Source organism: Triturus cristatus, chromosome 1_2, assembly GCF_964204655.1.
Source record: "Triturus cristatus chromosome 1_2, aTriCri1.1, whole genome shotgun sequence".
Classification (NCBI taxonomy): Eukaryota; Metazoa; Chordata; class Amphibia; order Caudata; family Salamandridae; genus Triturus; species Triturus cristatus.
The window spans coordinates 890,393,323-890,415,851 of NC_140580.1; the positions used below are offsets into that span (position 1 = coordinate 890,393,323).

At 47.4% G+C, this 22,529-nt stretch overlaps 1 protein-coding gene across 2 annotated transcripts in view; it reads right to left on the bottom strand.

Moving 5' to 3' along the window:
• Positions 1-8,623: 8,623 nt before the first annotated feature.
• The window catches only part of LOC146868234 (collagen alpha-1(XII) chain-like), a 324,949-nt gene continuing 311,043 nt past the window's right edge, over positions 8,624-22,529 (bottom strand). For both annotated transcript variants that reach the window (XM_085609539.1, XM_085609543.1), the window contains one exon: positions 8,624-9,518. In XM_085609539.1, coding sequence (XP_085465665.1) covers positions 9,478-9,518 — 41 coding nt within the window. In that variant the 3' untranslated portion in view covers positions 8,624-9,477. The remainder of the gene's footprint in view (positions 9,519-22,529) is intronic.

Below are 22,529 nucleotides of genomic sequence, written 5' to 3' on the forward strand. Positions count from 1 at the left end.
GGCTGGGGGAGGGGGTCAACTAGGGGGACGGGGCTGGTGAGGCAGCAGGCAGCAATGGTGGCTCGCAGATACCCCCGCGGTAGGCGTTCCAGGGGCCCCATACTTTCACCCACGCCCCAGGCTTACCCCTCGCCACATACACCACCTTTTCTCGGAACATGCACCAATCCATGTGTTCTTTCCAGGCCGACACCGCCGGGGGCCGCTGGGATCCCCACAGTTGAGCGATGTCACGCTTAGCTATCATATATCCCAGAGTCACCCATCGCGTCTGCGGAGTCGAGTAATCAGTTGGTTCCCACACATTCAGCAAGCATCTCCTCGCTTCAGGCAACAGCGCGACATGCGTGACCAGTCGCAGGACCTCATGCACACCACGCCAGAATCGCTCCACCTTCGGGCATTCCCACAAAATATGCAAAAAAGTCGCCAAAGCACCACACCCACGCTTACATAACCCATCCTCAGCATAACCCATACGCAGAAGCCTTGGCCCCGTCATGTAAACCCGGTGGAGTATCTTAAGCTGGACGAAGCGAAGGCGAGCCGGTATGGCCACCTCCTTCGGAGAGGCCACCGCGGAAATCCAGTCTTCGTCGTCCAACTCCAGCCCGTCGGCAACCCAAGCCTCACGGAGGCCGGTCAGCAGGCCCGAGCGGTCATAGATCAATTTTTTGTAAATAAGGGAGATCGTGCTGTCCGGAACGTGGCCATCCAGCACTCTATCCTCCAGGGGGGAAGACTCCGGGATGGAGGCGACGTCCGGGAAGACGGAGCCCAGCGCGTGACGGACCTGCAAGTACCGAAAGTATTCACTGCCCTGCAGCTGAAACTCCGTCTGCAGCGTCTCGAATGTTTTAAATCCCCTTCTCGTCCAGAGGTCCCCCACTTTACTGATGCCAATCGTGTCCCACTTCTCGAAGCCCTTCGAGGTCCACAGGGAGCCCAACCGCTGAGGCGCATACAACGGCGACGCCCGGGTCAAACGGTCCTTCCACCCCATAGCTACATTGGCCGCGTGCCACACCCGCACCATGACACGCGTGGGCCCCGTCAAGCGGGGATCCGGCGCGCCAGAGTAGAGCGCTCGATTGTAGTCGCCACCGGGCAGGAGCATTTTGTCCATTTCAAATGCCGGGTTCAAGGCGGGCCCATAGAGGCCATGATTAATTGCAGCTAGCTGGGAGGCCCAGTAATACCGCTTAATGTCCGGGAGGGCAATCCCCCCGTCATACCACGGGAGCGTCAACTTCGCCAGGGCTATACGCGGCCTCCCGTCCCAGAACAGGCGGCGCTGTAGACTCTCCACCTCACGGAAGTAGCGCGCCGGGACTAGGTCCATAGTGTTCTGGAGAGCGTACAGGAAGCGCGGCAACGACATCATCTTAAACAATGCCGCCCGGCCGAGCGGCGAAAGCGGCAGGCGCCGCCAGCGCGCGACGTCCTCCTTCAAGCGCTGGAGGGGGGGAAGCAAATTTCGCTCGTAGCGGGCCTCCGGGTCCAGCGTGATATAGACACCCAGGTACCGAAACCCCTGCGAGGCAATCTGGATCGGACAGCCCCGCGGGAGGACGGGAGCCTCCCCGGAAAGCACATAGACACATGATTTAGCCCAGTTGATGACGAGGCCTGAGTTACGGCCAAAGGAGCGCAGGACATCAACCAGGACAATCAGTGATTTACGCGGGGAGGCTAGGTACAAAAGGATATCGTCAGCGTAGAGGGACACGCGGTCCTCATATTCGGGGGTCCAACGGAGACCACGGATGGAAGGGTGCCACCGCAGCCACTCCGCCAGGTGTTCCAGGGCCAATGCAAACAGGAGCGGCGACAAGGGGCAACCCTGTCGCGTGCCCCGTCCCAGCGCGAATGGGGCCGAGACTCGTCCGTTCACTACCACCTGTGCTAATGGGCCCGAGTACAACAATTTGACCCAGCTGATGAATCCCGGTCCAAATCCAAATTTCGCCAGCATCGCCCAAATGTATGGCCATTCGAGCGTGTCAAACGCCATGGTGGCGTCTAAGGACGCCAAGATGGCCGGCTCCCGCACAAACAGAACACGCGCGAGCACCCCGTGCAAGCGCTGCAGATTGAGGGCCGTGTTGCGATGGGGAATAAAACCAGACTGGTCTTGGTGGACCAAATCGCCCACCACGCCGACCAGCCGGTTGGCGAGCACCTTGGCAAGGATTTTGGGCTCCACATTCAAGAGCGAGATAGGCCGATAGGAGGTAACCCGGTCTCGGGGTCTCCCCTCCTTGTGGATCACCACGATTGTAGCCAGACGTTGGTCCGGCGGGAGGGAGCCCTGCGAGTGGGCCGCCAGGAACATCGCGCGGAGGTGGGGTGCCAGTACGTCCGGTCGCAGCTTATACAACTCGATAGGGATGCCGTTCGGGCCCATGGCCTTGCCAGATGCGACCGAGCGTATGGCGAGGGCAATTTCGTCCGAGGTAGGAGCAGCATCCAACGACTCCCTGTCCTCCACCGAAAGGGAGGGCAGCGCGATATCTCGAAGCAGGGCATGGGAATCCGCCTCCGAGCAGGGAGAGACCGGGGAATACACCTCGCGGAAATAATCCGCGAAGCAAGAGACAATGCCTTCTGGCTCGGTGACACGTACACCATCCATCCTCTCAATCAGCGGGACCACACGACTCGCTCTCTCCTTTTTATCCAACCACGCAATCAATTTACCAGCCTTATCACCCACATCATACAATCGCCCCTGTTGCTCTCTACTGAGGCCCCTGGCTGCCTCCGTGACGAGGGCCCTATAGGCCGCTTGCTTAAGGTGTAGAGCATGCAGCGCAGCATCCGTCACCCCACTCCCCAGATCACCCTCTAATTCAGTAATTTCGGCCTCCACCCGGGTCACCTCCTCCTGCTCGCGCCTCCGGGCATGGGATATGAAGGAGAGGGCCTCCCCCCTAATAACTGTCTTGAAGGCCTCCCAAAGGGAGATAGCCGAAGGGACAGACCCCACATTCTCCTCAAAATACCGCTGCAAGGATTTAATCAAGTCAGCACGAATGGTGGGGTCGCGCAGGTACCAGGCATTGATTGGAGCTACCCTGCCCTCCCCCCTCGGGAGGACACCAAAGTGCAACAGGAGCGGGGAGTGATCTGAAATACCCCGCGCCAGATGGCGCACCTCTCCCACCCTCCCAGCATAGGCCGCAGGGACAAGGATATGATCAAGCCGCGAGAGGCTACCATGGGCACCCGAATGGAAGGTGTATTGCAGCTGCGTGGGATGTTTTAAGCGCCAGCAGTCCACCAACCCCAATGTATCTAAAAGGCCGGACAGCCACGCCTGCGCCCGGGGGAGGTCCCTAGGGGGGTGACGATCCATAGTCCCAGAAACCACCGCATTAAAATCCCCCCCAACCACCAGTAGCCCCCCCGGAAGGTCAAGGAGGAGGCGCCCCAGGTCCGCAAAAGTGGTAGACTGTAGCCCCGGTGGGACGTACACTGAAACAAAGACAACCACTTTGCCCTCCATTCTCCCCACCAAGGCAGTGTAGCGTCCCCTCTCATCATGGCGCACCTCGTCTATTTCCAGCGGGAGCGAGTTCTTAACCATGATGCCCACCCCCCGCGAGCCAGACGTGAAGCCCGAGTGGGCCACCAAACGATAGCCACGCCGATTCATGGCACAAAAGGAATTACCAATAAGGTGTGTCTCCTGCAGAAAGACCACATCTGGCGAAATTCGTTTCAGATACTGCAGGACCACACCTCGCTTAATCCTATCCCCCAGTCCATTAACGTTCCAAGACAACAAAGTCAAGTCCCTACCCCCCATCACATACAGAAACCATCATTCGTCCCCCCGAGAGCACCTCAAAAACACCAATACAGTAAAGGGTTTGCCTTGCGGTAAAAACAAACAACACCCCACCCCAACCCACCCATCCCAACAGAACTCCCCCCTCCCTGCACCCCTGCATGAGCCCAAACAGCCCCCCCAAAGTGCAGTGTGCCTGTCGCCCCATAGATGAAAAAACTAACTAGTCCCCCAGAGGAGGAGGGAAAGCCCCCAAGAGACCCCGTACGACCTCCACGGGAGGGGAACTTACACAATCAGTCAATGATGACAATAATGTTGTCCAGAGCAAGGCCTACTATTAGTCCCTCAGTCCTGATCCGGCAAGCCCTCCCCACCAACCGCGCCCCCCCCACCCCCCCGGCCCCGATCCCCGGGCAAAGTATCCAACCAGTCCCCGGCCACCTCGGGACGATCAAAAAAGTGCGTGCGGCCATCCACCTCTACCCTCAACTTCGCTGGAAAAAGCATCGCATACTTGAGGTTCAGGTCCCGTAGGCGACGTTTGACTCCGAGAAAACTCAGTCTCTGCTTCTGGACCGCCGGAGTAAAATCAGGATAAAAGTTTACGTCCATATTGTCGAGTCTGACCGGTCCTTGTTGCCTAGAAGTCTGCAGGATAGCGTCTCTGTCCCGAAAGTTGAAAATCCGGGCGATGAGAGGCCTCGGAGGGGCTCCGGCCTTAGGTCTTCCTCCGGGGACCCTGTGGGCACGTTCCACCGCAAAGAGTTTACTCAGCCCCCGGGGCTGGAGATGGGTGAGGATCAGGTCCTCCACAAACAGATCCGCCGCCTCCTCCTCACGTCCCTCCGGCACCCCAACAATGCGGACATTGTTCCTCCGGGCCCGACCCTCGGAATCCTCCAGTCGACGATCCATCTGGGCGCTCGCCTGGCCAAGTCGGCGCACCTCCTTTTGGAGGGCCGCCACGTCCGTTGTGAGGCCCGAGGTGGTGTGGGCCAAAGAGTCGACCCGGTCATTCGTCTTGGACAGATCGGCCCTCACCAGGCCCACATCCACGAGGACCGAGTCAATCTTCTGCGCCAGAGTGTCAAAGCGCTGGTCCACCGAGGCCTTCATCTCGGCGATGGCGCCCATGACGTCTCGGAGGGTCAGATCCGCGGGCAGAGCAGGAGCATCAGTCGGGCCCACAGGGGACCTACGCGGCGCCTCTGGAGATCCCTTCTGGAGGGTGTAGCGGTCCATGCTGTTGGATTGCTGGGCTGCGCCACGGCGGGTCGATTTCACCTTCGCCCTGTCGCCATCTTGCTTCGTGGACATGGCTCCAGTCCCCAAATCGTTCCAATCTCCTTGAAAGCGGCTGACAAACCAGTTCACGGGCTCCGGGGGGGGCGACCACAGCTCCGAAGGGCGGATCACATCTGGCGGGCCGGCAGGGCACCCCGACGAGGCCACACCACCGCACGCCGCCCCGCGACCCTACCTCGCTTGGCAGCAAGGAGGGCGCGAAAGCGAAAGTGAAAGTGCGGGGTACGCGAGTCGCCCAGCCTCGCCCGCCGCTGTTGTTCACTTTGTCTCCGGATCGCCCCACAACTCCAATCCGGGGGGCCGGCGTGGAGAAGGCCGCAAACCTCAGTCGATGCTCCCGCCGGTGTCCGAGGTCCGATTTGGAAACGGAAAACGGGTGGCACCTCAGCTCGGTCTCACGAACACAGTCCCCTCATCTAGGACAGGATATGGTCAGGATTTATGCAGGAGGTCGCGGAGGTCCTCGGGAGCCTCGCACCTACGCGGCCATCTTGGTTGCGCGCTAGGCTCCTCCCCTCCCAGCTGGCCATTTTGGAGGATCTTCTCTGTTTGTTGATCTTGATGGGGGCGGTGCATTTGGGCAGTTGGTGATCCAGTTGTTAAGGTACTTAATTCCTTGTTCCAGGTTGGTGGTGGCAGCTGGGCTGGAGGTGTTGAATGCATCTGTCCAGCTGGTCTCTGAGATTTTGCTCCAGCTGTGGTGGGGGGTGCTGGCCATCTTGGGGGTGTGGGTGTGGTTAGAGATGCTGAGGTGGACAATGGAGTAATCGGGCCAGGTGAGTTCTGTGGCACGGCTGTATTTGACATGGTTAAAGCACAGGAGAATAGTGGTATTGGGTATAGGAAAGGCGCCTCTGGAAATATTCACTAACTTATCCTGATATGAAATAGTATTATATGGTGCTACAAGGAGGAGAGAACCACCCACCTCTCCTAAAACTGTGGCCCAAGTATTTGTCATGGTTGCTGGAGGTGAAATGAGGTCCAGCACATGTCCTGCGCAGTGCATGAGGTCGCAGATGATATGTACCAATCCGAGGCTGTTCATACTGTTGAGGAGGTGGGCGGTGTTGTTGTTGTTGGTATCGTCAATGTGTAAGTCACCTTAAGGCTTTACCATTGTTCTCTATACTCTGCAGAGAGGCCAAGACCTGGATGAACATATATACTCTAAACATCTTTATGACTCACCAACAGGACTGTGAGAAACTTGCACTGCCTTCAGCCTCAGTCATTACCATCAAGCACACCCATCCATTACCTGAAGTTACCAGAGCCCTAGTGGTGACTCAGTTCGCTGTATCCAATGTATGTGACATATATTACATGGAAAAAAACTACAGAAACATAAAATCAAAATCTGGAATGTAAACCAGTACTCAGACTGCATCGAAAAGATGGCTTACCTTTAGTCCATATCGATCTCGGCTGTGCTGCCTGAGTCCATGCTGCAATCTAGAATCGGTTGCCAGGCTTCCACCACACCTGGGGAGAGGCCCAAGCTGGGCCCAGAGCTGTTTTTTTGTGGCAATCAGTTACCTCTTCTCTAAGCCCCACTCACCTGGGGCACATTAATACATCAATCACTCACTGTGTGGTGTCAGGCTGAGCCTAGAGCATATTCGGGCCAGGCAGGGTATCACTGGGCTGCAGAGCTGATTGTTGCAGGCAGCAGAGGCTGAGGTGGCCATGAAGACTTCCTGGTGACTGGTGGTGAACATGCACTAAACTATCTGCAGTGCTCAAAGAAAGGGACTGCTTGCCTCTGTGCTGCTTACTACTGGGTCCTGCTCTAGCAGGCTGGTCCAAAGTCAGAAGAGTCCTAGCTGATGCTCGTGGCCACTGGAGCTATTATTAACAGTGCAACCACCCGCCAGACTGAACAATGACCCTGCCTCCAATGCATACATGTCACATGCCTGGAAAGCAGGTGGGCTTTTAATATTAAACTGGCTAAATTTGAGTCAACAATAATGATGATCTGACTAGGGATGGGTGGGTGGAAATTTTAAATATACCGGCAGAATTGGAGGTTCCGTGTTACTCTTGTAATGCAGAATTACTAATAAATGCTGTCGCTCGGCTGGTGGAAATAATTTTAAGTGTTTGATTTTTAATCAGGGCTCTAAGAGGGAGCAGTCCCTCTATAATTAAAAATCACTGCAGATTAAACTTTGATCTGCAGTGATTTTTAAATATAGAGGGACAGCTCCCTCTTTTGACCCTGTTTAAAATACACTGACTGCACTATTGTGCATACCTCTCGACGCCCTTAGATATTCAGAGTATAGAAGTCTTTTATTCTCTGAGTATGTAAGGGCACCGAGGGGTATGCACAAAGCATACCACATACTCTGCAGTAGTCGCTGCAGAGTATGTTAGGGTGCTGAGGGGTATGCACTACAGTGTATGTAAGGGCGCCGATGGGTATGTGCTGCAGTGCATTTGGTATTTGGCAGTGGAATTTCTTATTGCAAAATGCATTCTGCATCCATTTCTGGAAACGAGGGTCTGCCAAATGACCCCCCCCTCCCCCCCCCCTCCAGCTTGCTGCGGAACACCAATTCCGCCCACCCCTAGTTCTAACCCGTGGCCAATTTTTAAAGCATCTTTTCTTCACGTTTGTATCACCTGCCATTGTTCAATTCTATTTTATCCTCTGAGGAAATGTCAATATTCCAGTGTATTTAGATACAAGTGTGATTTCCTCTTTCAAACACAATTATGAAAAAATGCCCCTCGTGTCTCATAGAGGCACTCCTTGCTGTAGGTGTGCTGAGTTAGTTTGCCCAAGATCCAGCCATACCAGCATTTTGTGATGAGGAGTGTGAAAAGGTAAGATTTCCAAGCAGACATTTCTGGTAAAGTCTGTGGACCATGAGAAAAGTCTGGGAGCAGTTGCTACTTGCAGCACTGTGATATTCCCAGCAACATAAAGTGTTTTTAATCAATACGAATAATAAAAGTTGTGAGGATATGAAATGATAAATGGATATTTATTATAGTTAAAAACAGGAGCACTTTCTTTGATGGTGGTTTTGACTGACCTGTAGAGGACAAAGGTGATGGTCCAAGGATTGTAGGAAGGGCCACCACGTGCTTGCAGACTACATTAATTCGCTGTTGCAGTGAGAAAATTGAAAAGGATATGGGGACAGGAAATGAATAGCCTGAAAAGACCACAGGTGTGCTTTGCAACATAGCCAGGGCTAGTTGGACAACATGATAAAGCAAGTAAACCTCAGTAGAGTAAGATGGAAACTCATAGAAGTGGGACTACGAATGACAAAAACTGAAATTGGAACAATGAACACCGCATGTTAATATTTACAGAAAACACTCCACAACAAATAATTTGAAGATCCATAATTTTTGTTCTTTTTCTTTTTCGTTCTCTTTGATCTTTCCTCTTTCTCCCCTTCCCTTTAATTACATATTCTTTTTGTTTGCTGATGTTCTTGTGCAAAATACTTTTACAATCGAAAGCACCTTTTAATAAAATTAAAATTCATAGGACGGCTGTTTCTTTGGTTAGCGCAACAATATTTTATTGTGTTAGTTCTTTTGTGAGTCTGATACAGAACCACTCCGATCATGGTGCACAACAAGCAAGGGGAGGCTGAAGGACAACCTGGATGTAACAGTGAAATACATTTGCAAAAAAGACATCTTGAAAAGACATTTGGTTTAAGTAAAAAAGTTTTTCTCCGAAGCAGGTGAGAGTTTGTGAATAGTTCATCGCTGAGCTAAATGCTTTTTTGTGACGTGTCCATCGAAGATATTGCGAGTGGAAAGAATGCTTATGAATGTGAAAGAGGCACATTTGTGGATTTGGTCCATCCTAGACTACGAAATGTCTCAGACAAGGTTGCAACACAAAGCACTGCAGGAGTTTTGAAACCTTGATTCCAAGGTGCTGGCCTAGTCCAAGTCCCTGATCCGTGCTGTGAGCATGAACATAAGTCAGCAAAAGAGACACAATTGATGGACGGAATGCAGAACAAATCAAAACATTCACCCCCAGTCAAGAGATCTGGGTTAAATCCATCATTCTTTTGCTCAACATGCCACCCAGTTTAGACCTAGCCATATGCAAATCAGTCTTGACCATGTGAGCATGAACATAAGTCAGGGCTGCAGTCCTGATTGTCCACAAAATCCTTGTCTAAGGACAAAGCAATTATAAATTAGAATAACACATCGCAAAGAGTTTGGTAGACATTTAGTGATGGCCTCTGATGCGGTTAACAATTTTCAGTGGCCTGCCACAGATACGGGATTGAGCATAAAGTTCCGAATTTTTGCAAATTCGCAATCCAGGCATGCCATGACCTTTCCAAGAGTCTGCTCTGTGAGTGGCTTGGCCTGCCACCATCTTAGCTTGGTCCTATCATTGGGTAACCTGGCGCCAGTGTAGCTAGAAAATAAAGAAAATATTAGAGCATAATTAGTTTTCCCGTCCAATGCCCGAGTACCAATTTATTTTCAGAAGAGATTAACAACTATTCATCTCCATTGTAATTTCTGCATAGGAATGTAATTTTTCTAAGACGTTTCCTACAGGGCAGATGCTGCGGCATTCATTGTTTTGACTAACATATAGAATAGCCATAATTTTCAATAAACCGTTCTTCCAAGAAGATATCCACCCTTAATCACACCTTCCCATGGAATGCCCACATGATATGGAATACCCTCCCAACGGATAGAAGACTTGCTCCTATACTCCCAAAGTTAAAATCTAAGACTAAAGGATATTTACTCAACCTAACTTAGGGCCTGATTTAGAGTTTGGTGGACAGGTTACTACGTCAAAAATGTGACCAATAGCCTGTCCACGTTATAAGAAGTTCATTATAGCCTACGGCACTTGTAATACAGCGGACAGGATATCTACCATGTTTGTGACAGAGTAACCTATTCGCCAAAAGTGAGATCAGGTTCTTAATGACTACATATGTGTTGGTGATTTTATCATATTTGTTGATGACTAACATAGTTTTTACATATATGTTGATGACTTGCCTCAGTCCGATTCACCCTATTTTGTATTCTTTACCATGACATAGACAATGCTTCATGGTACTGTCTAAGCAAACAACACAAAACCCCCTAAAAATACAATCTATTGAAAATGCAAAGAATATAAGAGACTCCATCAATGAAAACAGGTGGGGCTGCTACAACTGTAATCTACATATTACAGGTAACTAAAATAAAAGAACTGAGTATAAGAGAAGAGGAGAAGCAACGTATTAAAGAGAAAAGTTTTAGACGTTTTCTGAATTTAGTCAACTTGGTCTCGGCCACAATTACTAAGATAAGTGAATTGCATTCTTTAGCTGCAGCCTTTGACAAAGCTCTGAAAGTGACAACTCTTGCTGACTGCCCAGAATATGTATATACATATACATATATATATTCACTTAAAAAACCATTGGTTTCACACATGTTATAGTTAGCTGGGCATTTTCCTCGTGAAAAACCAATGAAATTCCCCCGTTATAGTTAGTGCAGGCAACTATAACTCACGCGACCGTAATCCGCTGCTGATGACGTCAGATATTACATCACTGTATTTACACATTTATATACCCATGTCTTCTTCCTTTTTTTTTTAGCTATACATATATATTTTTTTTTTTCAGAAAGACACATATGTCATCAGTGATGTAATATCTGACGTCATCAGCAGCGTATTACGGTCGCGTGAGTTATAGTTGCCTGCACTAACTATAACGGGGGAATTTCATTGGTTTTTCACGAGGAAAATGCCCAGCTAACTATAACATGTGTGAAACCTATGGTTTTTTAAGTGAATTTGCAAGGTTTTTTAAATGCTAATTCCTAACTATAACGTGTGTGAAACCTATGGTTTTTTCAGTGAATTTGTACGGTTTTTTAAATGCTAAGTTACTTTACGCCGTTCGTGCCGTGCGCGCACGGTGCGCTTCGCGCACGGTGCGCGCACCGTGGGCACAAGGTGCGCTTTGCGCTTTGCGCACCCACTTCACGCAGTTCGTTCCGTGCGCGCACGGTGAGCACGCGGTGCGCTTTGCGCACCGCGCACCCACTTTACGCACTTTGCGCACCGTGCACGCACGGTGGGCACGCAGTGCGCTACGCGCACCGCGCGCCCACGTTACGCTTAATGGGCCATGTACGCACGGTGCGCTTCGCGCACCGTCCGCACAAGGAGGACACATGATACGCTTTGTTGTTAAGGGTTTAGGCATAAACTGTTCTTTATTAAAATGAAGCCATGCTAGCACACTGCGCTGCGCGCAGCCTGCTCACACGGGGGGACTGACATTGGAATTTTTTTTTAAAAGCGTTTACCCCGTGGACGCACGCTGCGCGAACCTCGCAGATTTTTTTTCATTCCTATAGTGCGCGCACGCTTCGCGCACTCGGCGATTTACCGAAATTTTTTAATTTTTTTTAATTGCCCTTGGGGGACCTCCTGGGACCCCGTGACCCATGCGAGGGGGTCAGGAACTGTCCAGCGTGCCCCCTTTACATGTATTTCTCCTTTGTGTTTCACCCCCCTCTCAGTGCGAGAGACAAAATGGCGGCCGACACTTCCTGGTTTCGACCGATTCGAATGTTTACTAAGATGTAACAACCAATCAGAAGTACGCTCGCGGGCGGCCAAGTGCGCGCACCCTGCGCGCATGCTGCGCGCGTATTGATATATATATTGATTTAAATGCTATTTTCACAGAAAATACTGAACAGATTTACACCAAACCTGCAAAAGGCACCAAACGGACCTTATGGCTACCTCTCTGCCAAATTTCACGTAATTCTGTTCAGCCGTTCGGGCTGTAGCTGCGACTAAAGTCTCTATGGAAAAATCCATGGGGAAAACGTGTTTTGGGACCCCCCCTTTTTCTCGGCCCCCGCTTGACGAATCACCCCGAGACTTTCAGGGTAGGAGCGGAGCGGAGCGCCCCATTAGTTTTGAAAATTTCGCGAAGATTCGTCAATCGGCGCCAAAGTTATTCAAAATAGAATTTTGAGATTTCCTATGGAAACTCGGTCCTAACTATAACTATCTACTGGCGACCGCCAGTAGATAATATATATATATATATATATATATTCACTGAAAAAACCATAGGTTTCACACATGTTATAGTTAGCGGAAATTTTACTGATAAAAAAACCAGTGAAATTCCCCCGTTATAGTTAGTGGAGGCAACTATAACTCACGCGACCGCAATCTTCTGCTGATGACATATGTGTCTTTATGAAAAAAAAATATTTGTAATATATGTATAGCTAAAAATGTATGGAAGAAGACATGGGCAAATAAGTGTCTAAATACAGTATTAGCATCAGCAGAGGATTGCGGTCGCGTGAGTTATAGTTGCCTGCACTAACTATAACGGGGGAATTTCACTGGTTTTTTATCAGTAAAATTTCCGCTAACTATAACATGTGTGAAACCTATGGTTTTTTCAGTGAATTTGCAAGGTTTTTTAAATGCTAATTCCTAACTATAACGTGTGTGAAACCTATGGTTTTTTTAGTGAATATATATATATATATATATATATATATATATATATATATATATATATATATATATATATATGTGTTTGTATTTGCAATTATAATGCTCAAATTTACCTGAAGATGTAGTGTTTTGCTATATTTGGCTTCTTAATTTGCTAAAAAAACAGCAAGCAGAAAAGTTTGAATGCATGTTTATCAGTTAAATAAATGTGGAAATATACAATTTTATGACTCCATATCTTCACAAATCACAAAATAAATATGGATAAATACCAATAAGCTGAGCAAAAAGTAAATTTGAATAAATACAGACGAAAATGATTTAAAAAAAATACCATAAAACCAGGAGCCCGAATTATGATTTCAAAATACATTCGAAACAACTAATACCTGCCGCCCAAGCCATTCCTTTTGCTTTGGTGGCCTTGAACAGTCTGAATTGTCACACTTGTAGCAGTGGGATGGTCAGTAGTTGTGTTGATACTGTGATGGGCAATAATAACAAAACAACAATGTCTCAACCAGTGATCATTAGGAGGACTATTATAATATGAGTCTCGTTATTGTTATTTCACAGATAGCATTATCACCGTTCCTTGCCCTGATGTTCCATGAATAATTCCCTCTTTCAGCAATCGATGATATTGATTGCCCTTAACTACCACTGTGATTGCCTCACCATACGTGATAAACTCGCCTCGTGCATCCAGCACTACTAAAAATTTGTAACCATTGTCCTGATGATGACCTTTACTTGACAAGGTCGAAACGCATTACAGCGTAACCTATGGCTACCACGGGATCATTTTTTAAATTTATAAAAGACGAATTATTTTTGTATTAACTTGATCCACATCATTTGATCCCTGATTATTATTTTTTTGTATTGCTCTGCGCCGTCTCACGCTGTGTTTATATCACTTGTGTCACTGCACTTATCACTCACACCTAGCACGGTCAGTGCACAATTGGTTGTTTTTGGTTACTCTAATCCAATTGTAATGTAGGGTTGCTATAACTACTTGCTAAATAACAACCTTTATCCCCAATCTTGGTCTCCTGTTTCCCTCCTTCAGTGACTTATGCACTTATTATAATAGTCCTCCTAATGATCACTGGTTGAGACATTGTTGTTTTGTTATTATACTTTACCCGGTCTCAACTGGGTTAACGGGTTTACTCCTGTACCACATTCCTTGATACTGTGATGGGCAGCACTGCCAGGGGCAGTAGGTGGTGCAAGCTGCAGTGGCCTCCTGAGGATGGTCCTGGCATTTATTTATTTGCAAATTAAGCACTGATTCCTGCTGTGGAAAACCAAAGTGCCTATGACTGTGTGACTTGTTAGCTGTGGGGACCAAGGGAGAAAGCAGAAGGCAGCAATGTATGCTCCTAAAATGTCAAGAGACTATGGGCCTGATTTAGAGTTTGGTGGACAGGGTACCCTGCCACACTTCTGTGTGTTTCAATTTAAGCACTAAACGGACCATAATTCTAATCAGGAAACCCTGTTCATCTGGATTCTGGTGGTTGCGCATCATGCTCTCTGGTGACATGACGCTAAGCCTCTCAACAGTGTGATTGCTCCTGGGGGACCAAGAAAAGGACTCAGAACAAAAAATAAAGTTGTTTCAGAGGAACACACACCATGTTAGTGTACATAAAACCACATAGGATTAGTGTGCACCTGCTTAGAAGCGCTTGACCGTAAAGATGCCACATGGTAGATAATGGGTGCTATTTCCAAGTTTGCATCTTGCTTAAGTGTGACATCTCTAAGCATTTGGTATGGGACAGTCAGTGTCCCTTCATTTCTAGATGAGTAAAGCTATTTCTTAATGTTACTTTTGCAAATTATATCATTTTGCAAAGTAAGAGTTTAGAAATGAATGTCAATATTTTTGACACTTAAAGTTTTTTTTAATTTTCATTCCTTATATTACCTACTTGCAAACCTGAGTTTGCCACCCAGCAAGAACTGTCCAACCCTCATAGCCTCCATTTACTCTGGCAGGACTTGCCTTCAATAGCACAAATCTTAGTGTAGGGTGACCAATCAACACCATGTCACTGGAACATAAACGAGCTAATTCTTGACCTACTTGCTACAAACCAATACATTACTGGAGCCCTAAAACTGGTTTACTTGATTCGAGAGTTTTAAACATACTTAATAAAAATGATTTTTACACAGGAAGCTCATTTCTGGAAAAGAGGTACTCGGGTTACACATATACTTCTCATCTCTCTATGGCCTCAAAAATTGACACAGTGCAGTGAATCACGCTGCCTCAAATGATAACAAAACCAGGAACCGGATTACCGTCCTCATAGCGAGAAGCATCGGCCTCCAGTAATGACAGCCTAAGAGGAGGAGTTGGTTTAAATGCTGCATTTACTGAGGTTTTAAGCACACACTGCGGTTTATTGTCATATTTTGATTATCGTTTTATCATTCGAATAACTTTTATTGCATATATATTATTTGGTTATGATTTTAATGATAGTCCTCCAGAAAGACAAGAACATCTGTCTTCGGGAAGAATGAAGGAAAAACTGAGTTCATTTACTTCTATGGAAAGGAAATACTAGAATGCGTGGGGATTTAGGGAAATACTGAAGTGAATGGAAGGACAAGGGATTAAGAATACTGAAGTGCGTGGAGGTGCAAGGGGTTGGGATAACTGGAGTGCATGGCGATGCAAGGGGTTGGGATAACTGGAGTGCATGGCGATGCAAGGGGTTGGAAATACTGGAGTGCATGGACAGGCAAGGGGTTGGGAATACTGGAGTGCACGAAGAGTCATGGGATTGGGACCACTGGAGTGCATGGCGATGCAAGGGGTTGGGAATACTGGAGTGCATGGACAGGCAAGGGTTTGGGAATAATGAAGTGCATGGACAGGCAAGGGGTTGGGAATACTGGAGTGCACGAAGAGTCATGGGAATGGGACCACTGGAGTGCATGGGGGTGCAAGGGATAGGGAGTGCATGGACAGGCAAGGGATTTGGGATTGTAGAGTGCACAGCGAAGAATGGTGATGCTGGATCACATAGAGGCTCAGAAATCCTGCAGTTCAGACAAAGAAGGGGAAATCCTGCAATAACTGCAGAGTGAAAGAAAGGCTGGGTGCCGAGGGAGTGTTACTGAAATGCTGATGCAAAAAACACTAACGTTTGAGGTTCACTGGGAATCATTCAAAATATCAGCAAGTGTTCTGGAAATCACAGAATGTGTCGGACCTGGGCTTCTACCCAGTCAGTGTATAAAAAGCAGGCTTAGATACATGCTTGGGCCATTTATTATACACCATGACTAAACAGAGCATTACCAGCATCTCGAAGGGGAGGCACGCGGCTAGAATAGAGGAAGACAGTCCCAAGGAAATTAATGAAACTGCAAATGTTTGAACCAAAAGGTTGGAGGATCAAATATCACACAAAGACAGGACACCAGGAGGGGAAATTACATCAACGCAACAACATCTATATGTTACACACATGAAGCAGTCTCATATATTCACACTGATAGCTAATGTGTATTTGTTATCGACCTTAATGGTGATCATTTTATCGACCTCAGAAGGACAAAATGTTGAGTGAACCCACAAAGATCAGAATTTGCGGCCAGTTTGTCAGGTGTGTCCGGGCTTTCATATGCTAAAGATGCGTGTTACCCGCAAGACGGGCCTGAGTGCATGTAAACATAATTGCGTTGAACATTTAAGAATGTGTGGACAGACAATGGCCATAGGAAACTCAGTGTTTGATTGGTAAAGCTATCAAATGTGAGGTTGGGCGCCATGTTTTTAATTGATAAACTCCGTATTTTCTGTCCCTGTTGAAACTAACAAGACGGAGCAGCGAATCTTTCCACTTCTCTTGCACAGGGCGCGCAACAGCAGCTGCAGGGGAAAAAGAGCCTGCGAGACCCGTCTGGGAAGGAAGAGGGAATACTGGCATCAGCATCCATAGCTTCGATGCCCTTCTGCAAAGGGGCATCGTTTGCACTTCATCTCCACCCCCGATAAGGGGCCCCCTGACTGATTTGTCTAACTCCTGTCACACATTATCTAAAAGAGCACAACTCACTAGAAGGCAGATGAGACACCTCCCAGGTGTCCTTTTAATTGAAAAAGGCACATTCCCTATAGGGACTAGGGGAACCAACGGGTGTGATCACAATAATGTTGGAGTGACATGGCCTCAAACCATTTACCTTTAAGTCAAAGCAAGCCAGGTGGCACAACAATATTTTCTATAGGAAGGGAATTAAAAGCGTAACACTTTTTTGTCAGAGGGATTGACTACTCAAATATCGCATGATTAATTTGAGGAAATGCGGAAGCAAGCTGACTATGCAGGAAGGAAAGGAGGGGACAGGGAAGACAGCTGAACAACATAGGGTGGGCAGGAGGGGCTGGGGCAGCAAGCTGACAATGGAGGCTGGTCGGGAGGGCTGGTGCAGAAAGTTGGCAACAGAAGATGGGTGGAAGGGCTGAACAAGTAAGCTGGAAGCAGGGCTGGGGCAGCACACAGACAACAAACAGCAGGTGGGAGGGGGTGCAGAAGCACCCAGACAAAGGCAGGTGGGAGTGGATGATGGATAACATTGTGTAGGTGTGTCTGGAGAAGCAAAGGGCCAATTGAGGGCAGCCGGGCAGGGCTCGGAGAGCAAACAAGGTGATGGTGGTGAAGGAAGAACATCAATGGAAGGTGGGCAGGGAGGAAAAAAAGGCATCATTCAGAAAGTTAGCTCTGTGTGTTAAGTGGCAACCTGCTCTTGGGGAGTGGGGACACCGCCTAGCCTGATCTCATGGTCCCGCAACATGGATTGGCGCACCTTGGCCATGGTATACAATGTCAGAGGTTGCCCTAAATTTTTTAAAAAGATTTAGGCCAAATGACGAGATTTTCGGGAGCAGGGGAATGAGAGATAACATTGGAGAGACGGAAGATGCTTCATCTGGGCGGGGAAAACATTTAGTATCCCACACGCCGAGTAAAGAGCGGTATAGGGCCCACATGTACCCGGGATGGGAATCAGTATGTGCAGCTGTAGATGTATAGAACCAGGGCTTTAAGTGGGCCAGGTCCTGCCGGGACTCAGCACCAGCAGTTCTAATAAGTAAGTGCTGAGACGGGTCCCTATTGGGCTCTCGATTTTTCCTTTTACCCTCAAGGTGAAAAAAAAATCTTACCTCTGAAGCCGAACCACTCTTCACTGCCTTTGTGGTAACTTCAAAGAAACTCGTTATAGTTCTTTCAGTCTCATCATTTCAAAACTGAAGCATTTTCAATGTTCTATACAAAGAAGCCATAGTTGTTGCCTATTTATCTTACGCAACTAACAACCATTGGCAAAGCCAATAAATCTGGCTTGTTGTAGGTGTATAGTTACTTGTTGTATTATATATCTGGATGCAAGACAGAAGCATTAAAATACCAGTCGGGCGGCACACTATGCTAAGCACAGATTTTTAGCTTATGTGTATTTAAGCCACACCCTTAAATACATCGGTCACACCCCTTGGAGAGTTCCCCCATCCCCCCATTTTTTCACTCCACTTAAAACCATGTATAGAACCTATGTATACAGGATGATTGTGTCTGTCATATCTGTCATGATATGTTATGTTATGTTATATAAATTTGTAGCGCGCACAGCTACTCCGAAGAGGGGCCCGGCGGGAGGCCTAGAAAGATCGAGAAACAGAGTTTAAAACAAAAAGGTTTGCTACTTTTTCTTAAAGATCCGGGAATCTGGGAAGCTACGTAGACGTTCCATGCCAGAGCAGCTTTCCGGGCAAGGGAACACCCGCCAAGGCGGGTGAACCGAGGAGTCTGAGCCAGTAGTTGAGAAGAGGAGCGCAGATGCCTCGTAGTATATGTATGATATTGATTTGCTAACAAGTTGTAGAAAATATGTCTGACGTCATAATAGAGAAAAATAAATTTCAAAAAGAAGGTATGCCATGTAAAGCAGCTAAACTTAAATTCGGTGATAGGTGTACATATCTGCTGAACTGCTCCCTGCAATGTTTGACAACTTTAAGCTAGTCTTGATATTTTAACCGACTATCCTTATCAAGCTGGGATTTTGAAGCACATTTTTATAAGAGTAAACACACCAACGAGTACCTAAACCAGTTATGATGGCTAAAAAGCTAAGATTGACTAACGGCGTTGTACATTATATGAGGCGCTTTGAGTTGTTGCACGGTTACATGCAACAGCTCTATGCAGAGTGTCAGCCTCCCGCTCCTAAATGTGATAATTAAAATGCAAATACCGAGCATAGAAACTCTCAGGCTGGCAACATGTGCTGGGCAGTTGGATAATAATATTGAAAATTCCTGTTTTTACCAGAACAGTGTAGTTCTATCAGCTTTGACATACAGTTATCAGTAATCTGCAGGATTCAAAGGGTGCATGTTAAAGAAATAATGAATGTCTGTGGATCACTTAACTGAATTAAAAATAAATTATAGCTAGCAGGGGGCACCATGGGAAAACGGCCCTCGATGCGCCAAGAAAGGAGAAGAAAGACTGGGGTAGAGACAAAAGAGAGCAAAGAAAAGTGTATAAAGAAAGAGAGAGAGAACTGAAAGCGAGAGAAAGAGAAACAAAAGAGATAAAGGGGGAAGAGTGCAAGACAGCGAGTGGAGAGAAACAGTGGGAGGTGGAAGGGAATAGAGAAGAAAAAGAAAAGGGGAGAGAAAGAGAGAGAAAGGTGGAGAACAAAGGCTCAGAGCCTGTCCTCTGTGCTGAGGCCAGGCGGTTGCACTACAGTTTCTAGGACAGATGAATCTTCTTCATTTTGAAAAAGCGAAGCATCTTTCTCTTGCACGTGGCCCGCACCTCAGCCTCCTCTTTTGTCCTTTTAATCTTCGCAGAAAAGGAAGGAGGAGACTGCGCCCCCTGCAAATGGGATGACACATGACAGATTTAATCCCATAGGAGCCTTTATCACAGATACAAGATGACAGCATTTCAAAGAGATCAGAACTGAAAAAAGGCAAGTTTACCGAAGCCACAGCAAAGCTGTAAAGAATGCACCAGAATCAATTGGTGGGGGGAGATGGAGCAGACAACAAGCATTGGCAAAGCCTATGTGAGAGCAATGGCTTTGCCAATGTCTTTTAGCCATGTTGTATAGAAGCGTGGCTGTTGCCCAGCATGGCTAAAAGTTATTGACATGACACAGAGCGGCATAGAGTTGAGTGACATAGAGTAAAGTAGCGTAGAGTGATGTTGTGTGGCTTGGATTGACATTATGTGGCACAGAGAAGAGTGGTGAAGAGTAGCATGGCATAGAGAAGAGTGGCATAGAGTGGAGTGGCTTGGAGTGGAATAGAGTGGAGTGGTGTAGAGTAGACTGGAGTGGCGTAGAGTAGAGTGGAGCGACGTGGAGTGACGTGTATTGGTACACAGTGGAGTTCAGTAGAGAAGAGTGACATAGTATGGGATGGCATAGAGTGGAGTGGCATAGAGTAGAGTGCTGTGGAGTGGCCTAGAATGGAGTGGCATGACACAGAATAGCACAGAGTGGAGTATAGCGGAGTGGGGTAGAGTGAGATGGCATTGAGTGGAGAGGTATGGAGTGGTGTTGAATGGCATAGGGTGGCATGGAGTGGTGTAGAGTGGAGTGGCTTAGAGTACGGTAGAGTAGAGTGGCATGACGTAAAGTAGAGTGGCATAGTGTGGAGTGGGCTAGAGTGGCTTGGAGTGGTGTAACGTAGAGTGGATTAAAGTGGCAGAGTCATGTAGAGTGTTGTGGAGGGAAGTGAAGTGGAATGGCATAGAGTGAAGTGACATAGAGTAGAGTGGTGTAGAACAAGGTGGAGTAGAGTAGAGTGGCATAGTGTATAGTGGAGTAGAGTAGCATAAAGTGGCATAGGGTGGAGTGGAGTAGAGTAGAGAGGAGTGCTGTAAAGTAGAGTGGAGTGGCATGATGTGCCATAGAGTGGCATGGAGTGGGGTAGCATAGAGTATAGTGGCGCAGAATGGAGTGGAGTGGTGTAAAATGGAGTAGAGAAGAGTGGCGTGGCAAGACGTACACCAGAATCGCAGTGAGTAGAGTAGAGTGGCATACAGTAGAGTGGTGTATAGTTGAGTGTCGTAGAGTACAGTGGTGTAGAGTGTAGTGGTATAGAGTGGAGTGGTATAGAGTAAAGTTGCATAGAGGGATGCAGAGTTGCCTATAATGAAGGAGAGTGGGGTGCAATACAGTGGCATAGAATGGAGTGGCGATGAGTAAAGTGGAGTGGTATATAGTAGAGTGGAATGGTGTAGAGAGGAGTGGCGTAGAGTAGACTGGAGTGGAGTAGTGTAGAGTAGCCTAGAGTAAGGTGGAGTGGCGTAGAGTAGAGTGGCATAGAGTAGACTGGAGTGGCATGGAGCAGAGTGGAGGCTACATAAATTACCAATCATCTCGACCTACAGTCTATATAAGCATCTGATACCTTTAATCCTGTGCAAGAGCTTGATAGTATGTAAATGCTTTTGCGAGAACTGTTTTACCTATAATTAAATGTGTTTTAAAGCTGGAGGGGCTAGTGGCTGAGTGAGTAGCACATATCATACTAGTTCGGTATAAAGTGGATGGAGCAAGGTGGTGGCAGCGAAAGAAATAGTACTACAATCACGTTGCGAGCAATGGATGCACACTAATTAAGTTGTATTTAGCCCATGAGTCAAAGAAAGAAAAGGAAGGGACATCCAACATGTGCTGGCCAATTAGGAGACAGCAGCACAGAAGAGTGACAGTGATGTTAATCAATGGTACACAATGAACGAGGTCCAAGCCCTTTATTTTGTACAATACCATTGCAAGTTCTGCGCATCCGCAGTGCAGGTGAGACATAAAAATGTGGGCTACCCTGGCCTCCCTGAGCTTTCCAGTAGCTACAGCCATGCCACATCAAGAGCAGCAGACTTTTCAAGCAAAGCCTGCAGGAACTACTCGACATTACAGTCGCCCCCACAAATACTAGATTCTAAATAAAACACAGAATCAACATAAGATACATATTGAGTGACTCCATGCCAGAGTGCCTTGTAATCACAGAAACCTTGATGAAAGATGATACCGCAACATTTCTACATAAAACCATTTCCAATGGGTACTTAAAGCTGTAAAGAAATTTACCAAACTGATAAGGTGGGGGACTATCTGCAGTGTATAAAATACGACTAGTGACTATCATAATCAAAGATTAATCAACGCTGGAATCAAAATCCCATATATATATAGGTGTAAGGCTGAAAAAAACAAAGGTTATAGGGACATTACAGTTAGGCTCAGATTTCACTCGTACAAAACCAGTGAAATTCAGCAGTTATAGTTAACTGAGCTAACTATAAATTATGCCCGTGCTATGCATGGCTCATGACCTCACTGATGACATCACTCATGACACCTCAAATGACATCACTGATGACATCAGCAAGTGAGTGTAAGTGTTTTTAGGAGCTTATGGGTGTTAAACCTATATACTAATCTACTCCAAAAGTTAAATTAGTATACTAGGTGCACTACTACTAAGTTATACTATTTTTAAATATATATTTTGTGAGTGGCTGTGTTACTATATGTATCCTTGTGTATATGGGTGTGTGAGCTGCTGTATGGGTGTAGTAGTGGGTGTGTGAGTAGTTGTGTGGGTGAGTGAGATGGTGTGTGAGTGGCTGTATTGATTAGCGAGTGGGTGTGTCAGTGGTAGTATGGGTGAGTGAGTGGCAGTGCTAGTGGCTCTATGGGTGGGTAACTGGGAGTGTAATGCCTGTATGGGTGAGTGAGTGGATGTCTGAATGACCGAATGAGTGTGTGACTGGGTGTGTAGGTGGCTGTATGGGTGAGTGAGTGGATGTTTCAGTGAGTGTTGAGTTAAGTGAGTCGGTGTGT